Genomic DNA, 19,680 nt, shown 5'->3' on the forward strand with positions numbered 1-19,680 from the left:
TCTCTCAGAAACAATTTAGAATTAGAGGATAAGAGCACATGATGAATGCATTTTACTTCTGGCAAGTATGTCCTCAAGCAAGTTTAGCATCTCTTTCTGATTTTTCTTGTAAATTAACTTTTACACTGTTGAATGTGTTTTAGGAGAATACATTAATTTATTTAATGATAAATATAGGTAGCTGTAATATTCAGTTTTAAATTATTATTTTGTCTTTTCCTCCCCAGGAAACCAGTTTCCTCCAATTGCAGCTCAGGATCTTCCATTTGTTTTGAAGGGAGGCTATCTTGAAAAACGCAGAAAGGGTAATTCTACTTCACTATAATTTAAATTCCTAATGCTTTTTATAGTGCACAGAGAGGGCAATTTTATGACTGCATACTTGCATATATTTTATATGCATATTTTCTCTGGGTGGGTATTGAGGAACTTTCGGAATTAAAGTACTGATATGTGTGTATATTTACACCTGCTCTTTGGCACACACAAATTTCACTCACTGAGCTAATTTATGCACATATAGGCATATGTTATAAAGTATGCATATAAATGCTAACTTCTTTCTAACTCCATCCCCAGAAATGTCTCCACTCATTCTGTGTAAGTTTATTTATGTACAAACTACATGCATATATGTTTACCCACTTATCTAGAACACAATTTTAAAGAAGCTTACTTTGGCTCTTATAATGCATAGAATATATATGGTGAATAGTGACTTATCCTCATAGCTGTCAGTCAAAAAAATGATTATAAGTGATTTTATAAAGTCCATCCCTAACAGGCAAACTTTAAGCATAAAAACTAATTCACATTCTCTACCAATTTGTATATTGTACTTTTTTTTTTTAACCTGTGTATAAATAGTTGAAAAAACATCTAATTTTCTTACCCAGAAATAGGAGATTTTAGTGAGTTTTGCCATGGTAGGAAAAGTGTCTGTCCTTCATAGGAACAGAAGATACTCATTACATTACTGATTTCTATTCCGCCAATACCTTGCGGTTCAAGGCGGATTACATAAAGATTTTCAAGAGGTTACAAGAATTGTGACATAGCATAAGAGATGCCATAAGAAATTACCAAAGAGTTGTCGAGATCTTAAGGTGATAAATGAGGGTAATTAGAAGCATATTAGAATTTGTTGGGTAATTAGAAGCATATTAGAGTATATTAAGGGTATAGAATGGGTAGGTGGGGTTTGGGTAGGAATTTGTCGTGTTAAATAGGTTTTATGTATTTTTGAAGAGTAGGGTTTTAGTTTCTTTCTTAAAGGTTTTGTAGTCTGTGGTCGATGACAACAGAATGGTGATTTGTCTGTCCAGTTTAGCTGCTTTGGTGGCTATTAGGTTGTCATATAGTTTTTTTTGTTTGACATTTTTGGATAGTGTGTGTGTGAATAGTGCCTGGTTGAGGAGGATTGAGTTAGCCGGTTATTCCAGTAAGTTGGGCTTTCTCCATTAATAGCCTTGAATAGTAGGCAGTAGAATTTGAAGTGTACTCTTGCTTGTATTGGGAGCCAGTGTGAGTCATGGTATGCTTCTGTGATGTGGTCATATTTTTTCAATGAGTAGATGAGTCTTAGGGCTGTATTTTGTATTGTTTGTAATTGTTTTATCATATTTGCTGGGCATGGGAGGTATAGTATGTTGCAGTAGTCTTATTAGTCCAAGGATAAGAGATTGTACCAAAAATTGGAATTGTTTCCTATCGAAGAATTTTTGGATTTGTCTTAGATTTCTCATGGTCACGAATGATGCTTTTATTACTTTGTTGATTTGTTGTTGCATGGTACAGCCTCTGTCAATTAGTACTCCCAGAAGTTTTAGTATGGGTTGAATGGGGTATGAGATCGAGTTTATTACTAGATTCGTTAAGGTAGGAGTTTTATTGTTTTCTAGGAGGATGAAATTTGTTTTGTCAGGATTTAGTTTTAATTTGTGCTCTGTCATCCATGTTGCTACTGTTTCGAGTGTTCTGTGTATTGTGCTTGTCATGGTGGGTTCTGGGTGATCAAAGGGGAGGAGAATAGTGATGTCATCTGCATAGCTGTATGAGGTTATGCCATGTTTGTCTAGGTAGGAGCTGAAAGAGACTAAATATATATTGAATAGTGGGGGTGATAGGGGTGATCAAGGTTCAAGGTTTATTGTGTTTAATATACCGACCATCAACGTGTACCTGGCCGGTTTACAATACTAAAAAAAAAGAAAAGGGATAAAAAGTAAAATATTTATATATATTTGGGGAGGAGTGAATGTTAAAAGACAATAGACAAAGACTTACATGAATTTGAGAGTATTAAGGTGATGGAAAGGTCAATAAATACATTATTAAAATAAAAATTAAAAGAAGGGAAGAGGAGGGGAGAATATAACATCAGGGATAGGGTCGCTTCGTAAAAGTGGTTGAGATGATTTTATTGGTTTTGGGAAAGGAAGTATTTAGAGATTATGATATGCATCTTGAAAAATAAATGTTTTTAGTTTGGTCTTGAATTTATCGAGAAGATTTTCATGACGAAGTTGAGGTGGCATGACATTCCATAAGGTTGGAGCAGCTACAGAGAAGTTAATTTTCCTAGTGTAGTAGAATTCTTTGATGGAGGGAACGGCCAGTAAGTTTTGATCTGCTGATCTTAGGGTCCGAGGAGAACTGAGAGGGATAATAAGTTTGTCAAGAAAAGACAAAGAAGACGTGAGAGTTTGATTTTGAAAACTAGCATTAAGATTTTATAGGTGATATGGTGGAACTCTGCAAGGGTTGATCCATGGTTCTGATTTTTCTTGCTTTGTTTTAACCCTGTAGGTTCTGGATTGTAGGAAGCCTTTGAATCATGAAAGTACCTTGCCTGAGATTCCTATGGAGTCTAGTGTTTGTAGGAGAATGTCGTGATCAACCAGGTCGAAGGCTGCAGAAAGGTCTAGTTGTATGAGCAGGATTTTCTTGCCTGTACAGAGGTGTTGTCTGGCAGTGTCCATTAATGTTCCTAGTAGGGTCTCCATGCTATAGTTGACTCTGAAGCCAGACTGTGTGGGGTGGAGTAAGTTGTGTTTATCTAGGTATGAGGTTAAGGTTTTGGCTACGTACAGTGGGATTGAGGCTATGGGTCTGTAGTTGGATGGTTGGTCCGTTGCTCCTTTGGGGTCTTTTAATATCGGAGTTATGATGATTTCGCTGAGTTCTTGTGGGAAATGACACATGGTTGATAACCTAAAAGTGGCATCACGAACAGGATATAATCTTAGTCAATCAAATTAATTCCTATGTTTAAAATACATTTTTTTAGACACTGGTAGGTGCCCAAACTTAATAAAAAATGCCGTTGAAAATATGTTTTTAACTGAGTTCTAAGGCACCTACCAGCGCCTAAAAAATTGGCATTGAAATCATGCTTCAATAGGCGCTTTAGGCTGCCTAATGCCACTGTGGGCGTGGCTAATGTTGTAAGTGTTGTCAGGCAGCCTAAAGTGCCTATGGGGGCGTGATTCATATCATAGGCAGGCACCAGAAATGTAGGCCAGGAAAACCCTGGCCTTTATTTCCAGCGTCTACCTTTGCTGGAGGCGTAAATCTGTATCCGGCGCAATCATGTGATTGACATGCGATTGGTGGCCACTTTTAAGGTGGCCACCGACAATGGCACAGATTACAGAATCCAGGCCATTATGTAAATTTAGAAACATAGAAACATGATGGCAGATAAAGGCCAAATGGCCTGTCCAGTCTGCCCATCCGCAGTAACCATTATCTCTTTCTTTCTCCAAGAGATCCCACGTGCCTGTCCCAGGCTCTTATGAATTCAGACTCCTTCTGACCCTAGGCAAGTCACTTAACCCTTCATTGTCTCATGTACAAAAATAGAGATTGTGAGCCTACTAGGGCCAGAGAAAGTATCTGCATATAATGTGTACCTCGTTGCATGAGTTTTAGTGCTATAGAAATGAATAGTATTAGTAATACTAGCAAGTAAGCTTTTTGCTCTCTGAACTATGATCAATAGGAAACATGATTCTTCCATCACAGATTGAACTTCATCAGCCAAAGAATTAGGTAGTGTTTCTCTGAAAAAGTTGCCGATATGAAGCCATCTTTTCCTGCCATACAACATGATCTGCAGAGAGTTCCCTCCGTTGGATTTTTGTTCTGAATGGTCACAATTCGATATATTTAACAAAATGAGAAGAGGGAAAACTAAAAAAGTTCAAAAATGGGCCAAATTGGACTGGGGATTTGAAAGATATGAGGGTTCTCTTCTCTCCCCCCCCCCCCCCCCCCCCGAAGATTCCCAGTGCATTTCTGTGGGCAGTGGCTCAGCTTCTGTAGCAAAGAATAATTAATGGAATGGGATGAATCTTAGCATTTAGGGGTGGGGAGGGAAACAGACCAGAAATGGTTTACATTGGATCGGTAGTATGGAATATTGCTACTCCTTGGGTTTTTGACCAGGTACTAGTGACCTGGATTGGCCACCGTAAGAACGGGTTATTGGGCTTGTATTTACCAAAAATAGACCTCTAAAAGAACCCCAAAAGACCAATATAAAGATAACAAAATCAAAAAGAATTGGCCAAAACGTTTAACATCCAGTGAGAAAATTGAAGAAGGGAAAGTCAGCGATCCTGGTGGGAGACTCGATATTGAGGCATGTGGACAGCCACATAGCAGGAGGAAGAGAGGATCGACTGGTGACCTGCCTCCCAGGAGCGAGAACCAAGGACATCGTGGACAAAATTGGGAAGGTCCTGGAAGGAGCGGAGACGGAAGAGACCGCAGTAATGATCCACATCGGGACGAATGATGTCAGCAGGAGAGACTACAGAAGAGGCACGCTGATAGAACAGTTCAAGATTCTAGGAAGGAAACTGAAGATGAGGACCCAGAAGATAGCATTCTCAGAGATCCTACCGGTACCAAGGGCGGATGTGAAAAGGCAGGAAGAACTACAATCAATAAATGCATGGATGAGGAGATGGTGTGAGGAAGAAGGGTTCCACTTCGTGAGGAACTGGACAACGTTCTGGGGCAAGAGCAAGCTCTACAGGAGAGATGGACTGCACCTGAGCGTGGCGGGAACAAGACTTCTAGCAAACAACGTCAAGAGAGGAATAGAACAGGCTTTAAACTAAGAGAAAGGGGAAAGCCGACAGTCGACCTAGCGTCGATGATTCGGAAGAAGGTATCCCATGAAGATACTGAGGGGAAAAAAGGCAGGGAAGAAACAAGAGACAAATTACAGGAGTCAACTAACCCAGAAGAGGAGGTTAGAAATATTGTAGCAAAAGAGAAGACACCAAAGACTGAAGCACAGGGAAAAGAAATGAAGACGACAAAATGCCAGGATCTAAACTGCATATATACTAATGCAAGGAGTTTAAGAAACAAAATGGGGGAGCTAGAAGCCATGGCTAATGCAGAGGACATAGACATCATTGGAATCTCTGAAACGTGGTGGAATGAGGAAAACAAATGGGATACAGCACTGCCGGGGTACAAGCTCTATCGCCGGGATAGGTCAGGTCAGAAAGGAGGAGGAATAGCCCTATACATAAAAGAAAGCATACAATCGACAAGAATGGACACAGCAGAGATGATCAACAAACTGGAATCGCTATGGGTTAAAATACCGGGTAGGAAAGGGCATGAAATAAAGATGGGCCTATACTATCGTCCACCCGGGCAAACCGGAGATAGCGATAAAGAAATGGATGCCGAGATGAAGCGAGAATGCAAAAGTGGTTACACAGTTGTTATGGGAGACTTCAACTATCCTGGGATAGACTGGAGTCTTGGAAGCTCAAGATGCGCTAGGGAGACAGAATTCCTGGAGGCTATACAAGATTGCTTCATGGAGCAGCTTGTTAGAGAACCGACGAGAGGAAATGCCACTCTGGATTTAATCCTAAATGGACTAAGGGGACCTGCAAAGGAAGTGGAAGTAGTGGGACCGTTGGGAAACAGTGATCATAATATGATCAAGTTCAAGGTTGAAGTAGGCATACCGAACAGAAAGAGAACCATAGCAACATCTTTCAACTTCAGGAAAGGAAACTATGAAGCAATGAGAGAAATGGTAAGGAAGAAACTTAGGAACACTTCCAAAAAATGGCAAACAGTAGAACATGCCTGGTCTTTTTTCAAAGACACAGTGAGCGAGGCACAAAATCTGCACATCCCCAGATTCAGAAAGGGGTGCAAAAAGGGTCGAACAAAAGACCCAGTATGGATGACTAAAATAGTGAAGGAAGCGATATGCAATAAGAAAAATTCATTCAGGGAATGGAAAAAGGACAAAACTGAAGGGAACCAGAAGGAGCAAAGGAAGTATCAAAAAGAATGTCACCGTGTGGTTCGAAAAGCCAAAAGAGAGTATGAAGAGAGGCTAGCCAGGGAGGCACGAAATTTCAAACCGTTCTTCAGCTATGTTAAAGGGAAACTGCCAGCTAGGGAGGAGGTAGGACCGCTGGACGAAGGAGACAGGAAGGGAGCGGTGAAGGAGGAGAAAGAAGTCGCAGAAAGACTCAACATGTTCTTCTCGTCTGTATTTACAAACGAAGACACAACCAACATACCGGAACCTGAACAAATCTTCAATGGAAATCAAGCAGAAAAATTAACATCCATGGAAGTGAGCCTTGATGATGTACACAGGCAGATAAAAAAACTTAAAACTGACAAATCCCCGGGTCCGGACGGAATCCATCCCAGGGTTCTGAAGGAATTAAAGGAGGAGATAGCGGAACTACTGCAGCAAATTTGCAACCTATCCTTGAAAACGGGCATGATCCCGGAGGATTGGAAGATAGCCAATGTCACGCCCATCTTTAAAAAGGGATCAAGAGGTGACCCGGGAAACTACAGACCAGTGAGTTTGACCTCGGTTCCGGGAAAACTGACGGAAGCACTGATTAAAGAACACATCGATGAACATCTGGAAAGAAACTAACTTTTGAAAACAACCCAACATGGTTTCTGCAGGGGGAGATCGTGCCTAACGAACTTATTGCACTTCTTCGAAGGAATTAACAAACGGATGGACAGAGGAGACCCCATAGACATCATATACCTTGATTTCCAAAAAGCCTTTGACAAGGTGCCTCACGAACGTCTACTCCGGAAACTGAAGAACCATGGAGTGGACGGAGACGTACATAGATGGATCAGAAACTGGTTGGCGGGTAGGAAACAGAGGGTAGGGGTGAAGGGCCACTACTCGGACTGGATGGGGGTCACGAGTGGTGTTCCGCAGGGCTCAGTGCTCGGGCCGCTGCTATTTAATATATTCATAAATGATCTAGAAACAGGCACGAAGTGTGAGATAATAAAATTTGCGGACGATACAAAACTATTTAGTGGAGCTGGGACTAAAGAGGAATGCGAAGAATTGCAAAGGGACTTGAACAAATTGGGGGAATGGGCGGCGAGATGGCAGATGAAGTTCAACGTTGAGAAATGTAAAGTATTGCATGTTGGAAACAGAAACCCGAGGTACAACTATACGATGGGAGGGATATTATTGAATGAGAGCAACCAAGAAAGGGACTTGGGGGTAATGGTGGACATGACAATGAAGCCGACGGCACAGTGCGCAACAGCCGCTAAGAAAGCAAATAGAATGCTAGGCATAATCAAGAAGGGTATTACAACAAGGACAAAAGAAGTTATCCTGCCATTGTATCGGGCGATGGTGCGCCCGCATCTGGAATACTGCGTCCAATATTGGTCTCCGTACCTTAGGAAGGATATGGCGTTACTCGAGAGGGTTCAGAGGAGAGCGACACGCTTGATAAAAGGGATGGAAAACCTCTCATACGCTGAGAGATTGGAGAAACTGGGTCTCTTTTCCCTGGAGAAGAGGAGACTTAGAGGGGATATGATAGAGACTTATAAGATCATGAAGGGCATAGAGAGAGTAGAGAAGGACAGATTCTTCAAACTTTCGAAAAATAAAAGAACAAGAGGACACTTGGAAAAGTTGAAAGGGGACAGATTTAAAACGAATGCTAGGAAGTTCTTCTTTACCCAACGAGTGGTGGACACCTGGAATGCGCTTCCAGAGGGAGTAATAGGGCAGAGTACAGTACAGGGGTTTAAGAAAGGATTGGACAATTTCCTGCTGGAAAAGGGGATAGAGGGATATAAATAGAGGATTACTGCACAGGTCCTGGACCTGTTGGGCCGCCACGTGAGCGGACTGCTGGGCATGATGGACCTCAGGTCTGATCCAGCAGAGGCATTGCTTATGTTCTTATGTTCTTATGAGAACAAACACTGGCTTGTAATAATGAGTTAACAAGAACTGAAAGTTTTGATAAATTTAAATTTAGATTTGAAGGGACATCAGTACGGCCTCTATAAACTTGAATCCACTTTAAGCCCCAAGCAGGAATTCATGGGTGATTAGCACCAGACCAAAGGTCTCAATGAGCCTTGATCTGTCCCAAAGTTTCCAATAGTGAAAAACTATCTTTATAAGACAGAAAAACCCAGTGTGAGTTCTCAATGGGAGAAAAAGAATTATTGATATTTATTAACAATTTTTTTTTTCATGAAGAGATTCACCCAAAGTGGTTTACAATACATTAAATAGTAATCAGGTACTCAAGTATTTTCCCCATCTGACCCAGCAGGCTCACAATCTAACTATGGTACCTGAGGCATTGGAGGATTAAGTGACTTGCCCAGGTTCACAGGGATCAGGCTGGGATTGAACTCGCAACCTCAGGGTGCAGAGGCAGAAGCTCTAACCACTAGACCACTCCTCTCTTCCTTAGTGATATCTCATTTATATTGCTGCAATGTGGTTTATGAAGGGCTGCCACAATCTGCGCTCAAGCGGCTATAATCTCTCCAAAACTCATAGTAGCAACTTTTTCATGTATATCAAAAGCAGAAAGCCTGTGAGGGAATCTGTGGGACTATTGGATCATCAAGGAGCTAAAAGGGCACTTAGGGAGGATAAGGCCATAGCAGAGACACTAAAGCCTGGATTCTGTATAGGACACCTGGTCTCAGAAGCCGATGTGCGTCCTATATAGAATTGGGCCTAAGGATGGAGCCAACCCCTCCCACTGGAAGACCCCCCACCCCAATGATCACCGGCAGGAGGGAGTCCAACCCTTCCTGCCGGAAGACCCCCCCCCCACCCCCCTGATGATTGCCAGCAGGACGGTGCCCAACCCCTCCTGCCGGAAGACCCCCCACCCCCGAAGATCATGGGCAGGAGGGAGCCCAACCCTTCCTGCCAGAAGACTCCCCATGTGGGGACCCCCCTGCTAACCCCCCTCCACTAAGCTTAAAAGTTGGCCGGCTGGGTCTTCTTACCATCCGGCCATCCAGCCCACCTCTGTCGAAATGAGGTGGGCTTGCCCCTTCCAGGTGCACTGTGGGATGCACCGGGGAGGGGCCTTAAGGCCTGATTGGCCCAGGCACCTAAGGCCCCAACCGGAATCTTAGGCTAGCCTTAGGCAAACCTAGGCAGGCATGCGGGCCTTGCTTGGCTCCTAGAGTTGCCTCCAATGTAGGCGGCCTGCCTGCGGAGCAGTTTTAAAAAAAACATGTGTCCCGATTGGCTGGTTAGACAGCTGCCTACAATCAGGACGCAGTTTACAGAATCCGGGCCTAAATGAATCCCTTGCTTTGGTTTTTATGAAAGAAGATATTAGAGATCTACCTGAACCAGAAATGTTTTTCAAGGGTGACAATGCAAAGGAACTGAAAGAAATCTCAGTGAACCTGGAAGATGTACTGAGTCAATTTGACAAGTTAAAGTGTTATAAATCATCTGGAACGGATGGTATATTTTCCAGGGTATTAAAAGAATGCAAACATAAAATTGCTGATCTGCTGTTAGTGATCTGTAACCTATCACTAAATCACATCTGTAATACCTGAAGAATGGAGGTTGACTAATGTTGATTTTTAAAAAGGATTCCAGGGGTGATCCAGGAAATTACAGACCACTGAGCCTGACTTCAGTGCTGGGAAAAATAGTTTATTTATTTATGTATTTAATTAGTTTTATAGACTGTCCTCCCAGGAGCCCAGAACGGGTTGCAAGGATATATACACAGATGCTTTCAGGATCAATAACATGCTACAGGATCAGTAACACATATGTTACAGACAATTGAGATGGTTTTCGATAACACACATGCTATGGGGAAACTAAGAACACCCATGCTTTAATGAATCTAAGAGTATACAAGCTATATAGAGTTTCAGAATGGTATCTACATGACTGAAGTAGATAAGATAACAGTATTGTGGGAAATTAGGGTAAGGTATTGTTGTCTGGAGATAGTCTTTCATCTGTGCAGAGATCTTAGAGTAAATCATTTTTTATTGAGCAATCAAAAGCAACCAAATTAACACAAATATCTGTAAGTCAAGAAAGAATACAGCAAAGATGACAAATAGTAAGCCCAACAATTTTCAATTTCCACCCCCCACTCCAACTTCTGCCAGAAATAAACATAGTATGCTTATCATAAGTATTATCTATATAACAAATTAGAGAAGGGCCAATAATCAAACCCACCACAATAGAAATCAAAGTCCCAACCCCCCCCCCCCAAAAAAAAACAAAAAACAACCCACGGAGCAGCATGAGAGTAAGCACCACGAGGAAGACAAAAACAATCCCCATACATCAAATATTCAATACATAGCTACGAGCATATCCGGTTAAAGAAGCCCAAAAAGGCTCCCAAATTAATTGCAAATGACGATCCTTAACAGAATCCATATCGGAGATGTCCAAGCGTTCCATCTGCAGTTGAGAAATCATCAAAGATCTCCATTGCAATACAGTAGGAGGATATGCTGTAAGCCAATGAATCAAGATAGACTTTTTCACCAACAATAGAGCACGCTTCATAAAAGAACGAAAACCCCTCGGAACGGGATGAGTCAATATGGAGGTGGTAAACAACTTCTTTGGATGTGGTAATCAGCGAGTAGTCCACAGTGTCGCTATATGCTGACGAAGGAGCATCCGAAATTTCAACACTAAAGGACAAAAATAAAACATATACCCCAATGTAGCATTAATTCCCCCACACTTAGGTCAACAAGAATCTGATCGGAGAGCAACATGATAAGCCCTAGAAGGGGAAATGTAAATGCGCATAAGCAGTTTATATTGCACTTCAAACAAAGGAATAGAAGCCCAGGGCTACCTAAAAGACTTCAAGGCAATTTTCAGCAAAGCCTTCGAGACAGAGATCTTAGATCACTGTACCTCCCTCGGCCAGTGATCACTTAAATTGACGATATTGGGCTTGCAAGGCACATTGTGGGCTACTGGCCAGTTGACCAGGTCTAGGGATGTGGTGGAGGTGGTCTGGAGGATTCTGGAGGGAGTAGTCCTCATGGGGGGGAGGTTTCTAGGTCACTCTGTCCTCTCAGACAGGGGAGCTTGGTGTCTGATGGAGGACCAGGTAGGAGTGGGAGATGGGCTCTGTATTTCCTTAATCAGGAGAGGGCCTTTGGGCTTACAAAGAAGGATGCAGGGTGAAGGGGTAGCTTTTGCAAACTTTGTTTAGGGAAGGTACGTGTCAGGTGGAGGGGTTTGCCATTTCTTCTAGGTTATGAGGATAGACCGGGTTCAGGGTGGTGAGCATCTGAGAATATTTGATGCCTGTCAGTGAAGTATGGTTGGTTGGGTAAGACTTCTCGTGCTGGTGAGGGGTGCGGCACCTGGAGCTTGCTGGGTAGTAGAGGGCCTGTGTTGGGAGCCACAGTGTCTTGGGTCAGATGGCAGCATCTCCTAGTCCACACGAAGGGCCGTACAAAGTGCCCTTTGGCATGGCCCTTCAGCGGGAGAAGTCTGCCTGGTTGCTGGCCCCTTTACAAGGACTGAAGAGGAGCCTCTGTGGTGGGTGGGCATGGCTTCAGCAGCAACACAGCAATGATTGGTTGAAACCATTATAAAATTATAAAATTACGGAACATGTAGACAAACATGGTTTAATTGGACTCAGCATGGGTTTAGTCAAGGAAGATCTTGCCTCACCAATTTGCTGCATTTCTTGAAAAGTATGAATAAACATGTGGATAAAGGAGATGTATTGCATCTAGATTTTAAGAAAATTTTCAACAAAGTTGATCATGAGAGGTTCCTGAGAATATTAGAGAGTCATGGGATAAGAAGCAATATTTTGTTGTGGATTAGGAATTGGTTACTGGATAGAAAACAGAGGGTAGGGTTAAATGGCCATTTTTCTCAGTGGAGAAAAGTTCCACAGGGATCTATACTGGGACTGGCGCTATTTAACATATTTATAATTGATCTGGAAATTGTAACGACAAGTGAGGTGATTAAATATGCAAATGACCCTAAAATTATTCAACATTGTTAAAATGCATGCAGACCTTAGGAAATTGGAAGACTAGGCATCCAAATGGCAGATGAAATTTAATGTGGACAAATGCAAAGTGATGCACATTGGGAAGAATAATCAAAATCGTAGTTACCAAATGCTAGGACCCACTTTAGTGGTCAGCACCAAAGAAAAAGATCTACTGTAGATGTCATCGTAGTCAATAAAATGAAACTATCTGTCCAATGTGTGACAGTGGCCTAAAAAGCAAACAAGATGCTAGGAATTATTAGAAAAGGTATGGTAAATAAGAATATTATAATGTCTCTTTATTGCTCCTTGGTGTGACCTTCACCTTGATTATTGTGATTAATTCTGGTCAACATATCTTAAAGATATAGCAGAATTAGAAAAGGTTCAAAGAAGAGCGACCAAGATGATAAAGGGGATGAACTGTCATATGAGGAAAGACTAAAGAGGATAGGACTCTTCAGCCTGGAAAAGAGAAAACTGAAGGGAGATATGATTGAAGTCTATAAAATCCTGAGTGGTACAGAATGAGTACAAGTGAATTGAAATATAACATAGTAAATGATGGCAGCTAAAGACCTGACTAGGGGACACTCGATGAAGTTACAGGGAAATACTTTTAAAACCAATGGGAGAAAATATTTTTTCACTCAGAGAATAGTTAAGCTCTGGAATGCGTTGTTAGAGGATGTGGTAAAGGCGGTTAATGTAGCTGGTTTTAAAAAAGGTTTGGACAAGTTCCTGGAGGAAAAGTCCATAGTCTGCTATTGAGACAGACATGGGGAAAGCCAGTACTTGACCTGGGATCGGTACCATGGGATTTTGCCAGGTACTTGTGACCTTATGTAATTATACAATACCTTATGTTCCAATGATTGTTCTTTGCTTACTCAGTGACCATTGCCTGTTTTTTTTTTTTTCCAACACTGCCGTGTGGAATGCTTTACCCTTTGTTCTTCTGTGCCTGTTTTCTTGTCCCTGCCGTGTGGAATGTTTTACCCTTTGGACTTCTGTCCAAGCTCTCTTTGTTTAAATTTAAAGCTAATTTAAAGACTCCTTTGTTCTTGAAGGCATTTTCCACGTAGTAAACTAAGGACAGAAGCAAGGGCACAACAGCAATTGTAACACTATTGGTCCCCTTTCTTTCCCCTGGATGCTTGTGTTTGCTCTTTCCTGTTGATTAATGGAGTTCTTTTCTTTATTTCTGCAATGATTTTAGTTATTTGTAAATCACCTTGACTTAAATACACATAAACATAAAGCAGAGGGCAGCCACACAAAACTCAAAGTCCTGGATTTCAAACTTGCTGACTTTAATAAGATGGGAGAGTACCTGAAGAAAGAGTGTTTGGAGTAGAGAATGACATGGGGACAAAGTCTGTCCCTGTTCCTGCCCTGTCCCCGTGAACTCAGCCTGACCCCATCCACACAATCCTCCGTTATTTATTTATTTATTTATTCAATTTTCTATACCATTCTCCCAAGGGAGCTCAGAACAGTTTACATGAATTTATTCAGGTACTCAGGCATTTTTCCATGTCTGTCCCGGTGGTCTCACAATCTATCTAATGTACCTGGGGCAATGGGGAATCGGGTCACCTGCCCAGAATCACAAGGAGCAGTGTGGGTTGGAATCTACAACCCGCAGTTCTAACCTCTGCGGCACATTTTCAGCCATAGTAAGGTAAAAGATAGCATGGAAAATATTGTTTATATTTAAATCATTTTATTAAAGTATAAAAAGAAACAATATTCTATACTTACAATACAGAACAAGGATCAACAATACCCCTGTCTCCCCTCACAAATATCCCCTCCACCATAAGGAATGACGTCAAATTATTTCAGAATGCTACATAAAAAATTCATACTAACAGAATACCTCAATCACACACAGAGAGAACACAGATGCCAAATGCATAATGCATAATAGCTGACCAAAAATGATAAACATAAATTAAAATCCCAAGAAGCCATACCTTGCATATAATACACCACCAAATAAATAGTAAGATTCATTCCTCATATACTGTACAAAATATAAAGATCACATATGCCAGTGATGGTGTTAGGGGAGTGCAACTAGGGCAACTGCCCCCTGGCCAGAGACAGCTCTAAGCCTGCTAGAAGTTAAAAGCGACGTGGCTTGTTAATTGGCTTGGTGTTGTTCCTTCCCAAATTTCTGCCCTGGGCCACAGCCGTGTCTAATACTAGCTCTGGCAGGATACACATTTCAAATCTGACATATTGTAATCACAAAATAGAAAATAAAATGATTTTTTTCTAGCTTTTGTTTTCTGGTCACTTTATTGTTCAAATCATGTTGGTTCACTCTTTTATTCTCCCATTGTTAGATTATTCTAATATCATATATCTGAATGGCCAGTATAAACTGTTAACAAGATTAAGACTGATTAAAAATACAGCTATACGATTGATGCTTAATTTATGAAAGTTTGATCATATATCATCTTATTATGCTCAACTTCATTGGTTACCCATAGAGGCTAGGATCCTTTTTAAACTAGGATGTTTTTGTTATAAATTTCCTAATGGTCTTTTGCCTAGCTATTTGGCGGAACATTTCGGTTTTAATTCAGCAACCCGGAGTTTGAGAAGGACCACTTGTTTTGCTTTCATCTCAGTGAAAGGTAGTACACACAATAAATTTTTGAGTTGTATGCTTTCTCATCAGATAGCTCAATGGGAGTCTGTGGGCTCCTTTTACTAAGGTGTGCTAACGTTTTTGGCCTGCGCTAAATGAAAAATACTAACGCCTGCTCTGAAAAGCCGCCTGTTTACGGTCTTTCAATACCACTGGCTTCATGGAAACTCAATATGCTGTTATAATTAATATATATTTATTTTATTAACAATCAATAACAGGTTACAAGAACAAATCCTTACAGCATATGGAGCTGACAGATAGTATGCCTCAAGCGCTTGAGTATACCTGGATGTCTGTCCTGCTTTCATAATCACCAAGGCTGTCTCTTATACAATTCTTGACAGCTTGAGGCCATGTTGGCACATATCATATTGTTAGTTTTTATTGGTCACTTACAAAAGTCATTACATTTATCAGTTTATTAATTAGTTCAATAATATCTGTGTCATACCATACGGCATATCCTGTTTACCAGAAAATCTATCTTTTTCCCCGCATATGCGTTTTAATTTATTATGTCAGCAATTTCAAGCCATCGGCCAGTAAAAGCCTGCCCATCACAGGATATTCTTGCAAAATAATGTATTTTTATATTCTTGGTTAAGACATGTTCTCATCCTTCTTAGATCACTTCCCTGGCATTACTGCAGATGTGACAGCCAGTTGCCATATAAAGAATAAGTTTCGTTTTCACTCGCTCATTTTAGCATAAGTTTCGCTTAGCTTGCTGATTTCAGCAAGCATAGATTGTGCAAAGGCTTGACAGTTTTAGTCAGAGCATTCTCATCCATCTTAGGCTTTAGTTGTGTTTATTGGCCTATTATGTTAGGGATTTTCAGGGGAGGCTCTTCACCTGTCACCTGTACAGGACTCTCGCGCTCTCTTTCTCTCCTCCCTTCTCATCTCTATGGAGGTGTTAGCGTTTAGCGCGTGTGGCATTGTAGCGTGCGCTAAAACCGCTAGCGCACCTTAGTAAAAGAAGCCCTGTGTTTCTCCCTCTGGTAAACAAGGCATCTCTTATTTAAATTTAGGCGCATGTTAAAAGTGTTTTATTACTAAATTTCTGGGGAATCAGTGATTGTATATTGATGTAGTACTGTATTTAATGATGTCAGGATTTATATTTTGCTGTTTTTGCACAGCTTGACTCTGTTTTGTAAGTCACTGTGAACTGTAAGGCTCAGCAGGCTATAAATAAAGTTTTATGCTATATCCTGGGCTCTGGTTTCTGTTTTCTCTGTCTTTTCTTAACTCTCTCTCACCAGTCTCCTGCCATTTAAACATTTCTTCTTTGTGCTCACCATCCATCTCCATTTCTATATACCTATTATTTCCCATGTTCAGCATTTTCCTTTGCTGTGTCCCTTGTTTCCTTTCCAGTATCCCTCTGTGTCCAGCATCACTCCTGTTCTCAATGCCCCCAAGTCCAGCATCTCCCTTCTGTGTGCCTATTCTCTCCCATGTCTAACATCTTTCCTCTGGTGTCCGTACACCCCTCCAATATCTGGCATTGCCCCTCTGTGTCGATTTACTACCCTCATGCAACATCTCCTCTTTGTGTCCCTGTTTCTATGCTGCTCTCCTTGCCCCTCTCCCTTTTATTTTTGTAACATAAGAACATAAGCAGTGCCTCTGCTGGGTCAGACCAGGGGTTCATCATGCCCAGCAGTCCGCTCACGCGGCGGCCCATCAAGTCAGGACCTGTATAGTAATCCTCTATCTATACCCCTCTATCCCCTTTTCCTTTAGGAAAATATCTAATCCCTTCTTGAACCCCAGTTACCGTACTCTGTCCTATCACACCCTCTGGAAGCGCATTCCAGGTGTCCACCACCCTTTGGGTGAAGAAGAACTTCCTAGCATTGGTTCTGAATCTATCCCCTCTCAATTTTTCCGAATGCCCTCTCGTTCTTGTAGTTTTTGAAAGTTTGAAGAATCTGTCCCTCTCCACTTTCTCTATTCCCTTCATGATCTTATAAATCTCTATCATGTCCCCTCTAAGTCTCCGCTTTTCTAAGGAAAAGAACCCCAGTTTCTCTAATCTTTCAGCATATGAAAGATTTTTCATACCTTTATCAATCGTGTCGCTCTTTTCTGAACCCTCTTGAGTATCGCCATATCCTTCTTAAGGTAAAGTGACCAATATTGGATGCAGTACTCCAGATGTATACCTCCCTATGCCCAGATTCTCCCCTATTTTCCTCTCCATACCAATAACATAACATAAAACTCACTTTTATACTGCAAATACTGCTAAGTTCTATGCGGTTCTCAAAAGATTATGAGTACAAAAGATGAGAAGAAAGGCAGAGCATTGCTAATTTTCAAAGTATTCAGTGAAAAGATACATTTTTGAGACACGTCAAAATTGTAAATAAGAGTCAGTCGACATAATTAAGAAAGTCAAATCCTTACCCCATAATGCCGCTTTAAAGGATAGCAGACGTTGAAACCTTTAAATTTACAAACCCTTGGCAGATGGGAAAAGAGAATAGTGCATGTGATTTCCTGGAATGTTTGGAGTTATTGAATGTAAATGATTCCAAGTGATATTCTGGTATTAACCTGCCAGTACCTTAAAACAGAAACATCCAAACTTGAAACTTAATCTGCGCTTCAATCGGTAGCCAATGCAATTGACGATAGTAAGGTGTAATATGATCATACTTCTTCAGATTATAAATCAAGCAAACTGCTGTATTCTGAATAATGCGCAGTCTGCAGATTTTTTGGGGCTCCAGCAAGATGCACAATATTACAAAAGTTACATCAAAACCAGAGCTTGCACTAGCAATCGAAATTAATTTATGTCAAAATAAGCTCATAGTTCTCAATTTCAAAAGTGGTGTGGAAACCTTATGTACCACAGAGTCAACCTGATTTTTTATTGTTAGGTTCCAGTCCAAAATTACACCAAGTATCTTGATGAAAGAATGAACTATATAGGTTTAGCATTTAAGATAATTGATGTAACATCTTCCTTCCAAATCGGCAAAGAATTTAGCCTTCTCAGTATTGAGTTTTAAATTAAATTCTACCATCCATAATTCAATGGCCGTCAAAATGTCAGACACCATTTGGTTAATCTGGGAGAAAGAAGTAAAGATAGGAATCAAAATCGTAATATCTTCTGCGTAATTGAATAGTTTAATCTTAAAGTTGGACAATCTATCTCCTAGAGATGCTAGGGCTCCTTTTACTAAGGTGCGCTAGCGTTTTTAGCGCACCAGGAATTTACTGTGCGCTACACCGCGAGCTACGCTTCTAGAACTAACATCAGCTCAATGCTGGCCTTAAGGTCTAGCACGCGGGGCAATGTAGCGCCCTAACGTGGCTTAGTAAAAGGAGCCCTAAGTAAATATTAAATAACAAAGGGGACAGTGGTGAGACCTGTGGAAACACCACAAGGGTTATTCCGACTGTGAGAGAGTTCATTATTCAGTTTTACTTGATATGTACGAGACATTAGAAAACCTTCAAACCATTTAAAGACCTTATCATGTACTCCAGTAGCATCCAAACTCTCCAGTAGTTTTTTGTGGTTGACTAGACTGAAAGCGCTACTCAAATCCAATTGTAATATTAGTACACTAGTACCCTTACTGAAAAAATTACAAAGATTATCCAAAATTGAGGCTAAAAGTGTCTCTGTACTATACAGTGGCCTGAAACCCGATTGTGATCCATGAAGAATGGAGAAATGATCCAAATAATTCAACAGCTGTTTATATACCTTCCATAATTTTTATAAAAAATGGAATGGATGCAATGGGTCTGTAATTGGCTACCGAGGAACTAGATCCTTTGGGATTTTGGGGAATAGGACTTATAATAATATGACCTCCTGATGATGGAAACCATTTTCTAGCAAATAAGTTAACCAGCTAAATAGATCCAATTAAATTTTGGTGGAGCTGATTTCATAATCCAAAGTGTCTCTCCCTCTTTCTTTTCTCTCTCTACTCTGTGTTCAGTATTTTATTCCCTCTTCTTTTATCCCCTTGGTTCTGTATCTCTTTCCTCCCTTTTTCTCTCCTCCTCCCTGAAGGTCCAGCAACTCCCTCCCTTCTTTCCAACCCCTGTATTCATACCCCTCCTGCTCCAGCCCCCAGTCCTGAGTCCAGTGTCTCTCTCCCTTCCCTTCAGTTCCAGCCAACCAGCTTACACCATCCCCTGCGGGTCCAACTCCTCTCTCCCTTCCCTCCAGCCAGTTAGCTTCCCCTTGGTTCACTGTGAACTGTTAGCCCCCCACAGTCACTGGTTCATTGTCTCTCTCCCTTCCCTTCCCTTCCCTTCCCTCCAGCCTCAGCCCTAGCTGGAGGTTCAGTGTCTCTCTCTCTTCCCTCTCGCTCCCCTATGGGTCCAGCATCTCTATTTCTTCCCTTCAGCTCCAGCCACCACCCTTCCGTAGGTCTAGCACCCTCTTTCTCTTCCTTTCAGCTCTAGCCCCAGCCAATCGGCCCCCCCATGCAGTTCCAGCATCTTCTTCTCCCTCTACTCCCCCCCCAGCTCCCCCTCACTCTGAGGATTCAACAGTAGCAGCAGCACCCCCCCTCAAGTCCAGCTGTGCCCCCCCCCCCTGGATCCAGCAGCTTGTACAGCAAAAGCAGCAGCACTCCCCTAGGTCCCAACAGCGTTCCCCCCGGTCTAGCAGCATAC

General features: G+C 41.5%; 1 protein-coding gene across 2 annotated transcripts in view; it reads left to right on the forward strand.

The window, feature by feature from the left end:
* Positions 1-19,680, forward strand: part of SKAP2 (src kinase associated phosphoprotein 2) — a 441,565-nt gene that overhangs the window by 180,075 nt on the left and 241,810 nt on the right. For both annotated transcript variants that reach the window (XM_033930787.1, XM_033930788.1), the window contains exon 5: positions 228-305. In XM_033930787.1, coding sequence (XP_033786678.1) covers positions 228-305 — 78 coding nt within the window. The remainder of the gene's footprint in view (positions 1-227; positions 306-19,680) is intronic.

The sequence above is a fragment of the Geotrypetes seraphini genome, chromosome 2 (assembly GCF_902459505.1).
Source record: "Geotrypetes seraphini chromosome 2, aGeoSer1.1, whole genome shotgun sequence".
In the NCBI taxonomy this organism is placed as follows: Eukaryota; Metazoa; Chordata; class Amphibia; order Gymnophiona; family Dermophiidae; genus Geotrypetes; species Geotrypetes seraphini.